Below are 15,818 nucleotides of genomic sequence, written 5' to 3'. Positions count from 1 at the left end.
GGTCAGGCTCCAGCGACCCTGCAATGAGAAAGTTGGTTTAGAAAACAAACACATGGACAGTAGTACCAGCTGACTGAACTGATTTGTAAAATATCTGTATACAAAAATGCAATTGACAAATATGGCACTCCAACAGCAGAAAAACACTTAAAAAAAAAAAACCAAAAAAACAAATCACCATAAGAGAGTCTAACCTTCGCTTTAGGAAATAGTTTGCTTTTCAGGTGGATTTCTTTCATTGGAGTTCTTTTTTTTTCTCCAGTGGAAGCAATGAATTATCTTCTGTATTATTTTCATGTACCCTCCCAAAACATACAATACTACTGAGCTTATATTGCATTCAAGTAGTAATTATTTTAAAAGGTCACACATTAAAGTTGAACAGGAGGAAAATACAAAATAATGACAACATTCAGAATAGTTAGACAAGTCAGTATATGATTTAATTAGTAGTATATTGCTTTCAGTTCCAAAAATGTTATTTTCCCAGTTATGTATTTTTAACCATAATACAATATTAGTTAATACAAAACAAGCAATTAACAGCATTTTCACATTCTTAAAAAATACAAACTCTTTACATGTTAAATTCCTCCACTCTTTGGGATTTGAAGACATTCTCTTCCTTTGGAAGCTTTATTTAGCTACTATTATTTACTCTCCCAATGTCCAAATGCCCAAGTAAGAGATGTTTAATGAATTCTGAGTATACACAACAGAACAGTGCTTGGCTTAGAAAATCGCATTTTCATCAGAACATAGACAAAGCAATAGGTTTCTTCCAACAAGTTTGAAAATTTGATACAAAACTATTGGGTTGGGGTGTGTGTGCATGTGTGTGTGTGTAAGAGAAAGCAGTTTTAATGAAAACATCATACCCTGAACATTAAACAGCAGTATTTGTAAAGATTACTATGATTTATGCAACATTTCTGCTGAACATATATGATATAAAAGTAAAATACAGACATTACAGCAGAGCACAAAGGTGCCTTTAAAATGTATGGAAGTAACACAACTTATTTATCAAATAAATACAGTATATAATCCAGCCAAATAACATGTTGCTGCCATCTTACATCCTGAAAAAGGAAAAACAAAATAAATGTATCCCCTCAGGAGAATATACATTTTTCATTATTTTAAAATGGAACAAAATAATAATAATAAAAAACTTAGCTGTATAGCCAATGCTTTCCAAGATAATTCTTATAACAGAATTTTAAGTATTTTCAGACTTTGTCTATTTCCATTATGCTCATCCAATTCCCTTAGTTTAAACCCTCTCTATCAAAAACATATTTTCAATGTACTGTATGATCTGTATAAAAATAAAGAACATCACAAAGATTATATTGTGCACAACATATCCTTTATCTGACAACACAATTCCGATACAATTTGTGGTGTGTTAGTTTGTTTGGGTTCCCAAAATATGGCCAATAACTACTTAACATAGTGTATAAATCACTTGTAAATTTTCACTTCTGATCTAATGTAAAATGTTTTCAAGTTAAAATATGGCTAAATCACAACTATTTGTGTATTTCAATAAAGTGATTTTAATTTTTGTTTAATTTACAAACATTATTTAATTCTATACTGTATTTTTTTATTATAAAAAAAGATCTGCTCATTTACACACAGCTCCATAATTTACTCTAATGTAAATGATGGATAGGGCTCAGAATATTATATTTTGTTATGGAGCGAGAACACATACGAGTGATGAGAAGTCTCCATATTACTGGATATGAAAACTGCAGATTTCAAGTTGAATATTAATGGTATTCCATGATCTTTTGAGACACTTTCAAAAGTACAATTTGTTTAAGGACTCTCATTTTAAAATGACACTAATCTCCAAAATAAATAGCATTAAAAAAATAAATGTTTAATATAAAATTATTTTTATCGTATGGTAATAACTAGCACATATTTTATAGCCTGACAATGAAACAAAGAAAAACTGTACACACAACACTACTAGCAAAATCATTTCTACCTAATTTAATATGTAATGGATGGTTTAAAGAAAATGTAGTAGTAAGTCTGTATCCTTAGAAAATTTTTATTTTTGTTTGCACTTAGTCCTAAGGAAAACATTTACATTGGTACACCCTTCAAGGATAAGCTTAAAAGTGTGTAAATTCAACGTTTTGATACTATCAAGAACAGTTTTATAGAACTGCTGGGAGATAAACAGAAAAATGAACAATGCCACTCATATCTTCCTCTGTAGATGTTAAAGGCTACGAAGTGGAGCATTTTAAATATCCTCTAAAATTTATTATGGACTGTGCCTGTGTTGCTGAAAATATAATTGACTATACCACTAAACTGTATTAATAAATTATACACAACATTAAAAGAACAAAGTTATTTTATCAATGTGGTTTTCTTTATACTAACTCCCACTCTCTCTCTCACACACACAAATGCAACTGAAGAACAAGATAAAAATACCATAATGCAACTGTCTCTACAAATACTGTTTTTATAATCATGTAAAATCTGTGAGGTTCTCCTTCTCTGTTTATATAATGATTGCATAGATCATTAAAATATAAAACCCAATCTATTTATCACCTTGAAAAATGTAGCTTTTCTCAATTTTAACAGTTATCAGATATACTAAATGCACAAGTCCTGAGCAAGAACTAAACATTTTAATGTCTTTTTTTTTTAACATTTCTGTACCTCAAGAAAAAACAGAGATAGCAGTACATGTTTCATCTCAGAATCTTAAGCTGTAAACTGAATAAAATAAACTAGCAATGAATTGCTATGCAGGGATATGGGAGAGGCCTCTGCAAATCGTTTAAAAATTCTAAACTGTATTAAAACACAGACACATACACACACTTCACACTTGCATGAAGACACAAGTATGCAGAAAGTCTCACGAAGAGAACACCACATGGACCTGGTTGTTTAAAATTGCAGAGTAAAGTGCTTTTAATATTAATATGCAAGATATGGCCCTGGATGAACATACATAAGAAATCTGTAGTTTACCTTAAACAGTATTAAAAATAAAAAAGAAGGTTTGGTGTTTCAGTGCTTAAAATGTACAGGTGTCCCTGTATTGAACTACCTTTTCAAATAAAAAAAAAAGAAAAATTCACTGTGATGTGAAAATAAATTCTTTAAAGATATAGAAATTATTAATCAATGTTTACTTCATTAAGGTTATATTGCACTGGTCATCATTAAAGACTTGTCTGAATTTGCTAAATATTTATGTTTAGAAAAATCCAGCTATTACCCTTAAGTAATTTTACAGTACCTTATTTTCTTTCTTCTTTAATGTTTGTGAAAGTGTGTATTGTAAGAAATACAAATTGCCCATCTTGACAAGAAAAAAAAAATATTTGTGTTCTTGGATTACATGTTCTATACTTCCTAGATTATCCTATGCAAACACACTAAATTAATAAAATTGATGCTAAAATTGGATACTCCCTTATTAACAGTATGATTACTAGGTTTCCCAGTCTCTTAATGTCTAATTTTGACAATAGATTTTATTGATAAAGTTGTACACTTTACATTAAACAATTTCTTTTTACTTTAATTACATATCTAAATCTTATTTTCCTCTTCCTCTCCATGAATTAAGATATAAAATTAAAATGTTTGATATACAAACCAAACATAATGCTAAAGAATTGGTAATGCAAGACTGGAAGGTTTAAGAAGGTGCTTTCTGCTTTTCTTTGTGAGCAAACGTCTGTAAGTAATTTTATATAGGGTCTTGTGTTACCTAATCAAATAAATCTATAATTTAATTTATGAAAAAATACTTGGTATATCAGAATAAAACAGGGCACTGCATATGTCAAAACAATTAAAATATATTCATTTAAGAACAGAATGTTTTACAAAGGTCTGAAAAATGTTATAAAAAGGCAAAACTTGCTCTACAATTAGTGTAATTTTATGGTATTATAGTCAATATTGTGAAATAAAACATTAAAATATTTCCATTAATAATATGAATGGTACAAAATTACTTTTCTGGGAATGTTTTCTTCTTAAATATCCTGATATTGTAGATAATTATCATCTACACATTTTGCTGTAAATCTGTTCTTTTTAATATAATTATTTATTATTACATTTATATGTTACAAACTTTAATAGTTCTATTTTATTATAGCAAACTCTGACAAAATCCAAATAAATATATATATATTTCTTATATAAACAAAATGCAAAAAATCCTGAAGTGCATTTACTATTCAACCCCAAGAGTGCAAAGATTAAATTAAACCTAATTCAGCAGTTTTTTTAGACACTGTTGTTCATCCAAGTCAGAATTAAAATATTAGAATTGATTTTATACAGTATAGATAAAAGGTGTCTTGCTAGAACTGCATCTGCAACAGTTCTATGCTTATGTTTCCATTCTATTATAAACATTTTCAAAATGAATACAAAATGGACATACTGGGCGAATCTATATGGTAGATAGTACAGTTAACTTTATCTTTGCACACTTGGAATAGAGTCACCTTCATACTCCCAACTTTATACAACAAAAATTATAAGCAAATAGGCAATCTGAGAAACACACACATTTCCAAAAGCATTAATTGGTGCCTAAGTTAGAAGAACTATTACCATAACTGCCCATGGTAAAACAATCTGCAAAAAACAGCATAACACATACAGAACTCATATTAGAAGGCATCCCTGGCTGTGAAGGGAGAGAAAATCTTATTTATGTTAAAGAAGATGTTTGTCTGTAGATTGGGTGACCAAGTCTGGCTACTGTGTTCCCCTGAAGTTCAGAGGAATATCAGAAGTGGGTGTGTAGAATGAAGTTCCAGGGATGCAAAAGTCTGCTTTTGTGTGTGATTTGTCCTTTTCTGGAGGAGAAGAGGAGGGATGTGAAGGTGGTGAGGAGCTTTGAGGAGGTAGAGGAGGAGGAGTCGGAGCAGCTGGAGGAGGACTGTCTTTTTTGTTAGAAGACTTATCCTTAACAGAGTCCCGACATGCACATTGGCACTGACAAGATTCCTCTTGCTTAATGATGATGACAGGGACACTAAGACCAATCTGTTGAACATGGTTACCTTAGAAGAAGAAGAAGTCAGCAGGTAAGGAACACAAATACACACACTCTGGAGATAATACTGTTTATGGTATTTTGCAAACTATAGAAATAAAGGTTTAGAAAATATCATATACTACGTTTACACTATAATTATTTATGTCTATGAACTTTTATAAAAATTTTAGCTTTTGTTATGTAAAGTCTGAAATGAAAACAAGTCAGATTTTACCACATTTAATAAGATCAACAATATTTAAGTTGTGTTTTTATTGGGGTGAAAAAAAAAACTAAGCACAACCTTTATCTAATTCATTTTGATGTATTTGCTTACTATCCTGGGATTTACTGTTTTATTCCTTACAGAGTAGTTCTTCTCCTGTGCACTGCTTCCAATTTATTCTTCTAGCAAACTGATGAACAATATTGATATTGATGATAACTACAGTATTTACTGTAACAATATATTCCTGTGTGTTCTTGAATGTTGATGAATGGGATTGCAGGATTTATAGTTGGCAGTAGTGGCTTATGTCAAACAAAGACGTAATTATTACCGATTGAGAAAGGTATTATTTCTTTTTGAGAATCCTGAGACCACATAATCCTGAGACCATATAGTTCATGTAAGTGATACAAATACATGTTACATGTTCAAATACAGAATGACAGACAGAATGGGGGCAAATAAATATACCTTCTGCACAGTAAGAAAATGGTTCAAAAAGCATCAACAACTTTGCTTCATTTTCACCCTGTGTATACAAGTACTGAAATTTACAGATGTGACATTTTATGAAACTTATAACAGTACAAGGTGCTTTGTCATGTCACCTAATAAAGAGTAAGGCAGGACCCTCAAGAAATTATTTTGCACACTACTGCTCAGCAGTAAAGAATTTAGGTGTGTTGACCATCTTCTTATATAATACGCTACCGTGGCTGTCCATTTGTCTGTTCAGGATTTTAAATCCTCTGTGTCTCGCAAACCGTTTGGCCTATTGACCTGAAATTTGGTACACATATACTACGTGACCTCTACTGTCCGCTTTTGGGGTGATGATTTTTATTACTCATTTTATTTTCATTTTATTTTATTGTAGAATAAACTCTCAGCAGCGGGCAGCAGGGTGGCTGTGCAGCGCAAGCGTACATGCGCTGTTCTCATCCCTACCACCTTTGCAGTCACTTCCTCTACCTCTTCATATCTTAAATCATTCTTAAGGCAGATTGAAGACTTAAGTGCTAGTTTAAGTGAATAATGAAAGAAAACGTACTAAGTAATCGCAACACAAACACTGACTTAATCAGTTTTAATGTGAAAAGATGCCAACGAAAGAAGAAAAGAAGTGGGCCACTAGGGTGGAGAAAAGAAGAGCTGCTCAGGAAGCAGCAAGCACATCAACCTTTGAGCAAACGAATGCTAAACGTACAGAGAAAGAGTATGAAAACTATGAATACTCAAGTCAAGTGTATGCACTGCACGTTATCGTTCAGTGCACAGTTACTGGTAATGATTTAATATGTGAGATTACACTTATGCAGTCTGATTTATTCATAAAAGAAAAACTGTCAATATTTAAATCATTGCTCTGCCTTTTGCCTAAAACCCTCCTGTTTTGAAAACCAACTACTGAAACAATCCTTACTATAATTCACAGATACTAGTTTTACTATTTCTGTGTGCAATTAACTGGAAATATAGTGAATAAATATGTAGGTGTATGTATGAGAATCTATGCATTTAATTAGATGTAACAATATTTGTATAATTAATAGTACCATGCTAGCCATACTGTAAACCTGCAGTATTAAGAAAAATAAACTTACTTAAGAATTAAAGTTAAGTATTTGTGGTCCTGAAACATTACAGTTAAAGGTATGTATGCATGTGACATACTCGTTTTCCTCCCACAATCCTAAAGATATGATGATTGGGTTGACAAGCGATTTCTAAACTGACTCTGTATTAAGGGATGGACAAGACTGATTTCCGCTTTGCATGCAACTTTGTTGGGACATGCTCTGCTCTCCCAGATCTTTCCTGAATTGGGTTAAGCATGTTTGATAACATTACTTAGAAGTTTAGTTTTAAATATTATGTTTGGTTTTATTATTTTTAGTTAACACTGATAAAATGAAATATTTCCTTGTAGAAAAGATAATAAATATTAATAAAAAGTAAAAAAATTATGTAACATACCTGAACTTCCTCCATCTGGTATTGCTGTGGTAAAAAACACTTTTTCAACTTTAGTACTTTGTTGCTAAAAGAAAGAAGACAAAATTATTGGGATACATTTTCAATTACAGGTTGAGTATCCCTAATCTGAAATACCTGTGACTAGAAGTATTGCGGATTTTGGAATAATTGCATATACATAATGAGATATATTGGGGACACTCTTGATCAAGTAGGAAAATGCAGTCACACCAGCTAAATGTTGACTCATGCGTATTATAATTTATATCAGCAGTTATTATATGCATTGACTGGACAAAAATATTAAACCTCAAAAGTGATAAATATGAGGTATATACTTATTTTAGTTCCCCTTGTAATTGGGACAATGCTGCGTGTAATTTGCAATGAAGAACTTTTTTGGTTTTTAAAACTAGCCAACAGGTCACTCATACCTGCTAAGCTGGAATTCATTAAAAGGCCAATGATGCACTACATTCTGTTTTATTAAGGTGTGCGCATACAGTCAAAAGTAACAAGTATGTGAACCCCTAGGAATTATCTATATTTATGTCTAATTCCCAAATAAAACATGGTTGTATCTTCATGTCAGTTACAATAATGAACAAACACAATGTTCTATAACTAAAGATACACAGATTTTCAGAGAATTTTTGACCATATTGAATAAATCATTCAAACTGTGAAACTGAAGGTTTGGAAAAGTAAGTGAACCCTAAGCTAATGACTTTTTATAAAGCTCATTGCAGTCAGAATTTAGCACACCTGAAGTCCATTTAATAAAACGAGTTCAGAGGTGTGGCCTAGAATTATTTTGATTGATAAAAAACACTATAAAGATTGAGCTTTTGACAAGAAGCATATCCAGATGGGAATCATGCCTCGCACAAAAGAGCTGTCTGAAGAGTTACAATCGAGAATTGTTAATCTACATAAGGCTGGAAAGGGTTACAATCTAAAAGATTTTACATATTCATCAGTCTACTGTTAGGCAAGTTGTCTATAAATGGAGACAACCTGGTATTGTGGCTACTCTGCCTAGAAGTGGGCACCCTGCCAAGATGACCCCAAGAGCACAACACAAAGTCAGCAATGAGGTAAAGAAGAACCCTAAAGTGACAGCAAAGGACTTGAAGAAGTCATTAGAACTGGCTAACACCTCTGTTCATGAGTCAACTATACGCAAAACATTGAACAAAAAAGGAGTCCATGGCAGGCCACCAAGAAGGAAGTCACTGCTATCAAAAAGAACATTGCTGAACGCCTGAAGTTTGAGAAAGAGTACTTGGAAACTCCACAACAGTACTGGGAAAATGTTTTGTGGAGTGATGAAACCAAAATGTAACTATTCGGGAGGAACAAGCAGAACTTCATTTGGCGTAAAAAGGGCACTGCATATTAATATTAAAACATCATCCCTACAGTAAAGTACGGTGGAGGGAACATCATGATTTGGGCCTGGACAACTTGCCATCATTGAGGGAAAAACGAATTCACAAGTTTATCAACAAATTATCCAGGATAATGTGAGGGTGTCTGTCTGTCAACTTAAGCTCAGAAAAAGCTGGGTGATGCAACTGGACAATGACCCCAAACATCACAGCAAATCCACAGCACAATGGCTTCAGAAGAACAAACTCTGCCTTTTGGAGTGGCCTAGTCAGAGCCCAGATCTCAATCCTACCGAAATGTTGTGGAATGCCTTGAAGAGAGCCATACGCAGAAGACAACCAAAGAATATGGAAGAGTTAAGGCAATTCTGCAGGGAAAAATGGGCTAAAATTCCCCCCACATGATTTGCAGGTCTGATCTGTAGTTACAGGAAGCGCCTGGTTGAGGTCACTGCTGCCAAAGGAGGGTCAACCAGTTATTAAATCCCAAGGTTCACTTACTTTTTCCACTACAACTGTGAACGTTGAATGCGTTTGTAAAATAAAGACATGAAAGAGTAGATTTTTTGTGTGTCATTGGCTTAACCTCATTGTGTATATCAGTACCTGTGACTTAGATGAAGATCAGATCACTTTTTATGACCAATTCATGCAGTAAACCAGATAATTCCAGAGGGTTCACATACTTTTTACTTTGACTGTACATACTGTATATAAAACATTACATGCTTTTGCCAACTTAAAACGGCACTTTGCAGCAGTGTCCAGTTTTCCTAATGTAACCGGAGCACTTTACTCAACACATATTGCAATAAAAGCAGCTAGTGAGAATGAAGCTGCTTTCATTAATCAAAAGCAGTGACATTGCATTATTGCACAATTTTAACAGTTGTGTTGCTTCAAGGAGGATAAAGCTGGTTGACTGTGTTTTGTTGCTTATCGCCACTTAGTGCTTCCCATTTGTACAGCCTCCAACCCAAACCCATGATCGTGAAATGTGTGTCCTTTCATTGTGGCACTCAGTTCTTCATAGGAAAACATCACCCACCTCACACATTCTATTTAGTCGATCCAGTGTCTTTGTTTTGTGGGGGTTCAAAGCTTCACAGAATCTTATCCAAAAGAATAAATCCATATATCTGCACACTTTACTTACCATAAAAATATTTTCATGTTCAAATCCAAGCAAAGTTTTATAAAAGAGAATCCTTGTGTAGAATGTTCCACTTGTGATGTCATGCAAGTAACTCAAAAAGATTTGGATTTTGGAATATTTCAGATTTTGAAATTTTGGTTTAGGTATGGTCAACCTGTGCATATCATATACATAGGAGGCAGCAAAATAACTACTGTAGAAATTACAAATATTATTAATTATATTGGGAACTAATATTTTTTACTAAGAACAAAATGCTCCCTAATCAGTGAACATCTATTGCTTTGTTAACTAGTTAACTTATTTATTTCTTTTATGGGTGAGACCCAAAATTACTGTACCTCTTAACAGTTATCTCTGATATATAAACTTTATGGAGCAATTCAAACAAAAAAAAACAGAAACAGAAGTGGGGAAAAAAAAAATCAGTTAAACGATAATTTCTAAGTACATACCGACTGTTCTGAACTTTTCTGGGCATTGGTGGCTTTATTTAAAATCCACTGAAGATTCTGGTCGTCCATAACAATGCTGGGCTGAAGAATGGTGGTGTTTTGAGCAGGTGTAATTGCTATAGTTGGGTTACTAGTTAGGACAGAGTTTACAGCTAAAGGCACAGTCTGCACCATGGTTGGTAGTGATTCTACACTGGAAGTGGCTGTGGAGGCAATGGCCTCTGTTTCCACAGGATGACTCTTCGTAGTGGGCCGAGTTGGTGAACCCTCTACATTGATATCTTGACTCGATGAGTATGGCTGAGTACTCAGTGGAACAGGCACTTCTGGTGTCTGCAACATACCGGGTCCACTTTCAAAAAGGGCCTTTTGTGAACATTTGGTAACAGGTGTAGTTGAAGAAACTGTTGTAGATGGTGTGACTTGCTGAGAAGATTCAGAAATGTCTTTTTGCAATGATGGAAACTGATCAGGAAAAGGTAAAACTGAAGCAGAGTCAGAAACAAGATGTTTGGATGTTGATGCAGTAGATACATCCAGATTGAAATTTTCAATCAGCCCATCTACAAAACACATTATAAAATATGGTTTAAATTTCTTCAAAACTCAAGATACACTGAAAGACAGGCTGTTACTTTCCTTTTATGAAAATAACACTTTTAATATATACACTGTGTATCTCAAATATCCTAAGCTATTAAATAAAAAAAAATATATATATATATATATATATATATATATATATATATATATATATATATATATATATATATATATATATATTAAATACTATGTAAGAATACCAATGTTTATAAACACAGATGCAAAGAATAAAAATGAAAAATGTAATTTTGGTTCTGCGATACATGCCTGCATGGGGAGAGTCATCTTGACTAACACTGTTTTCTGGACTCTGGAACATTAATTCAAAAACCATAACTGGCATAACACTATTCAAATCCATGCCTTGGCCCTGAAACAAGCAAACAAATATATATAAATATATATATTAAGTCAAATAATACAATGCCACCCTCAAATTTCAAATTTTGCAGTGACATTTTTTTTAATATATAATCTTATTGCCTTCCATATACAGTAAAAGAGCATATTAAATGCTGACTATGCAATTGGTCGTGCAATGACTTTTCCACTGGCAAATATGGAACTTACAATATAATAAACATCATACATAAATATCTGGTATTATGCATGGCTTGATGAGTTACAGAATCTGACGGCAGATTCTTGTTAGATCTTATTGAAGACACAAAACCTCATTGGCATTTCTACAGATTGATCAAAGCACCTGGGCTTCCAACAGATTTATTTTTAGACGAACACTGTTGTATTCACTTGGTAAGGTATTCAATACATACAAATCTGAGTGGCCTGACAGGTCTTACAGTCTGAATCGAAATAAACAGGTTTGGAACAATGTTGGAAGACGCTTAGATTTTGCCACTCTAACAGCTACCAGAATGGTTTTGTTGAACAGGTGCAGAATAAATTCTTAGGGCAAAGTATCCAGATCCTCATTAATTCAAAGTCACTTCACATTTAAGTGCTCCATTTGGTTAATGGTATACATAAGATTAGTTCAAAGGTTTTTTGCATTCTATTCCAAGCCTTGTGTGAGGGTAAAATAAAAAAAACAACTTACATTTCCAGAGGACTCTCTTAGTTCAGAATCTGTAGAGAGCAAGCTTAAATCACTCAAGCAAAGAGACTGGTTTGCATCCTAAAAAAAAAAAAAAAAAATTGGAGTAGTTTTAAGAAATAGTACAAAACATTTTTAAGGAGAACAGACAAATTCGAACACTCCCAAAAAAGGTTTTTGACTTTTAACATTGCCAGACATGTTTCATGATTCAAGTAATGAAGATGAACTTGAGAGAGAGAAATAGAAAAAAGTAGTTTCTCAGAGCAATACACTTTCCATCAAATGAAAACCCACTAACTTAAACCAAACGTACAAAAATTACCAAACTTAAACTGTACACTAGAGGGTCCACAATTACAACAAAACTAATAAAGGACAATTATAATTGATATTACAGTATCAAAGGCAATATTTGGGATTAATAATTTCAAATAACTACACTACAATGATACATGTATTTTGAGTTACCAACTGCAAGTATTATAACCAGATTACATACCATACAGCTCAACCTCAATCTAGCAGGAGATACACACATATATATGTGTGTGTGTGTATATATATAGGGGTGTGTATATATATATATATATATATATATATATATATATATATATATATACACACAGTGGTGTGAAAAACTATTTGCCCCCTTCCTGATTTCTTATTCTTTTGCATGTTTGTCACACAAAATGTTTCTGATCATCAAACATTTAACCATTAGTCAAATATAACACAAGTAAACACAAAATGCCATTTTTAAATGATGGTTTTAATTATGTAGGGAGAAAAAAAATCCAAACCTACATGGCCCTGTGTGAAAAAGTAATTGCCCCCTTGTTAAAAAAAAATAACATAACTGTGGTGTATCACACCGAGTTCAATTTCGTAGCCACCCCAGGCCTGATTACTGCCACACCTGTTTCAATCAAGAAATCACTTAAATAGGAGCTGCCTGACACAGAGAAGTAGACCAAAAGCACCTCAAAAGCTAGACATCATGCCAAGATCCAAAGAAATTCAGGAACAAATGAGAACAGAAGTAATTGAGATCTATCAGTCTGGTAAAGGTTATAAAGCCATTTCTAAAGCTTTGGGACTCCAGCGAACCACAGTGAGAGCCATTATCCACAAATGGCAAAAACATGGAACAGTGGTGAACCTTCCTAGGAGTGGCCGGCCGACCAAAATTACCCCAAGAGTGCAGAGACGACTCATCCGAGAGGTCACAAAAGACCCCAGGACAACGTCTAAAGAACTGCAGGCCTCACTTGCCTCATTTAAGGTCAGTGTTCACGACTCCACCATAAGAAAGAGACTGGGCAAAAACGGCCTGCATGGCAGATTTCCAAGACACAAACCACTGTTAAGCAAAAAGAGCATTAGGGCTCGTCTCAATTTTGCTAACAAACATTTCAATGATTGGCAAGACTTTTGGGAAAATACCTTGTGGACTGATGAGACAAAAGTTGAACTTTTTGGAAGGCAAATGTCCCGTTACATCTGGCGTAAAAGGAACACAGCATTTCAGAAAAGAACATCATACCAACAGTAAAATATGGTGGTGGTAGTGTGATGGTCTGGGGTTGTTTTGCTGCTTCAGGACCTGGAAGGCTTGCTGTGATAGATGGAACCATGAATTCTACTGTCTACCAAAAAATCCTGAAGGAGAATGTCCGGTCATCTGTTCGTCAACTCAAGCTGAAGCGATCTTGGGTGCTGCAACAGGACAATGACCCAAAACACACCAGCAAATCCACCTCTGAATGGCTGAAGAAAAACAAAATGAAGACTTTGGAGTGGCCTAGTCAAAGTCCTGACCTGAATCCAATTGAGATGCTATGGCATGACCTTAAAAAGGTGGTTCATGCTAGAAAACCCTCAAATAAAGCTGAATTACAACAATTCTGCAAAGATAAGTGGGCCAAAATTCCTCCAGAGCGCTGTAAAAGACTGATTGCAAGTTATCGCAAACGCTTGATTGCAGTTATTGCTGCTAAGGACGGCCCAACCAGTTATTAGGTTTAGGGGCAATTACTTTTTCACAGAGGGCCATGTAGGTTTGGATTTTTTTTTTCTCCCTAAATAATAAAAACCATAATTTAAAACCTGCATTTTGTGTTAACTTGTGTTATATTAGACTAAAGGTTAAATGTGTTTGATGATCAGAAACATTTTGTGTGACAAACATGCAAAAGAATAAGAAATCAGGAAGGGGGAAATAGTTTTTCACACCACTGTATATGTGTGTGTGTGTGTATGTATGTATATATGTATGTGTGTGTATATATATATATATATATATATATATATATATATATATATATAAACTGCTCAAAAATTAAAGAAACACTTTGAAAACACATCAGATCTCAACGGAAAAAGAAATCCTCCTGGATATCTATACTGATATAGACTGGGTAATGTGTTAGGAACGAAAGGATGCCACATTGTTTGATGGAAATGAAAATGATCAACCTACAGAGCCCTGAATTCAAAGACGCCCCAAAAATCATAGTGAAAAAATTATGTGGCAGGCTAGTCCATTTTGCCAAAATTTAATACATATACATATATATAAATATATATATATATATACACACATATACATATATACATATATAAATATATATATATATACACACATATACATATATACATATATAAATATATATATATATATATATATGCATATATATATATATATATATATATATATATATATATATATATATATATATATGCATATATATATATATATATATATATATATATATATATATATGCATATATATATATATATATATATGCATATTGTGGAAGACTGCCGGCTTCCGAGGCCGGTCCGCACCCCCAGGCCGACAGGGGGAGCTCTCCAGACAGCGGATTGTGCTCCGAGGTCCAGCAGGGCCTTATGGACTCTGTGGTGTTTATTCACAGCCCTGCTGGATACCTTGGGCGCCACCAGGAGTCGCTGTGGGGGGACTTATCGGCTCTGTTGTGCCTTATGACCCGGGAGTACGTCACGGTCCGCGTGACAGGAAGATATGGCGTGCTCCGGGTTGAAGTAATGGACTTATTGCCCTGACCCGAAGGAGTAGGGAACTGTGGACTCCTGGGACAGGAACACCTCCGGTCAGGGGCTATAAAGGACGCTGCCTCAGTCCAGACACTGAGCTGTGCTGGGTGGGAGAGGAGCAAAGTGTCTGGGCGAGGAGGAGAGGTTATAGCGAGTTAATAGTAGTGGTTTGTTTAGAGTGTGTTTGTTCGTAGTGTGGAAGGTGCTTGGTGCACTGAGAAAATAATAAAAAGGTCTTGGACTGTTACCGGGTGTCAGGAGTCGCATACCTGAGGGTTCGAGGGTGCACTACTGCCCCTACTGCCACACTGGCGTAGTCAGCAGGATTCTCTGGCCGCCTATTGGCAGAGGACCTGCATAACAAAGAAATTTTGTGTGGGCAGACAACCCTCAGGGATTCCCCATCTTTACACGGAGGTGCACAACACCACCCGCTGCCAAGGAAGCGGCAACACTGCGTGATATCCCGCTCTACAGGGCCATGGGAAAGAAAACAGGAAAAAAGAAGGTTAGTCCCAGCCGCCTGCAGGGCATGACGGACGCCGCGATGTCCTGGACACTCCTGACCGGGAGCGAGGAAGACAGAGCGCTGATACGGGCCAAACAAGCCCGGGCCGCGAAAGACCCGGGACACGGACAACTGCCGAGCGCATCATACTCCCTAGACGGTCCGGGGGTGCCGCATTCCATTGCGGAGGCGGCTGCAGGTAAACCGCCCGACGCCCCGTCTTTTATCCTGTTTTACAGGCGCCCGCCTGGAGGATTGCAGCGGCGCCTTGGGCGACTACCTGCTGCTTCGCAAAATGGCCGCTCCC

General features: G+C 34.9%; 1 protein-coding gene across 3 annotated transcripts in view; it reads right to left on the bottom strand.

Annotated features, from left to right (window-relative positions):
• Positions 1–421: 421 nt before the first annotated feature.
• The window catches only part of mtf1 (metal-regulatory transcription factor 1), a 95,701-nt gene continuing 80,304 nt past the window's right edge, over positions 422–15,818 (bottom strand). For all 3 annotated transcript variants that reach the window (XM_039739439.1, XM_039739440.1, XM_039739441.1), the window contains 5 exons: positions 11,928–12,005; positions 11,135–11,237; positions 10,265–10,827; positions 7,263–7,326; positions 422–5,081 (listed from right to left, as the gene is read on the bottom strand). In XM_039739439.1, the coding sequence (XP_039595373.1) occupies positions 4,774–5,081; positions 7,263–7,326; positions 10,265–10,827; positions 11,135–11,237; positions 11,928–12,005 (1,116 nt within the window). In that variant the 3' untranslated portion in view covers positions 422–4,773. The remainder of the gene's footprint in view (positions 5,082–7,262; positions 7,327–10,264; positions 10,828–11,134; positions 11,238–11,927; positions 12,006–15,818) is intronic.

This window comes from Polypterus senegalus, chromosome 17, assembly GCF_016835505.1.
Source record: "Polypterus senegalus isolate Bchr_013 chromosome 17, ASM1683550v1, whole genome shotgun sequence".
Lineage (NCBI taxonomy): Eukaryota > Metazoa > Chordata > Cladistia > Polypteriformes > Polypteridae > Polypterus > Polypterus senegalus.
Note: the sequence above shows the minus strand (reverse complement) of the source record. Positions and strands in the feature narration are given on the sequence as shown.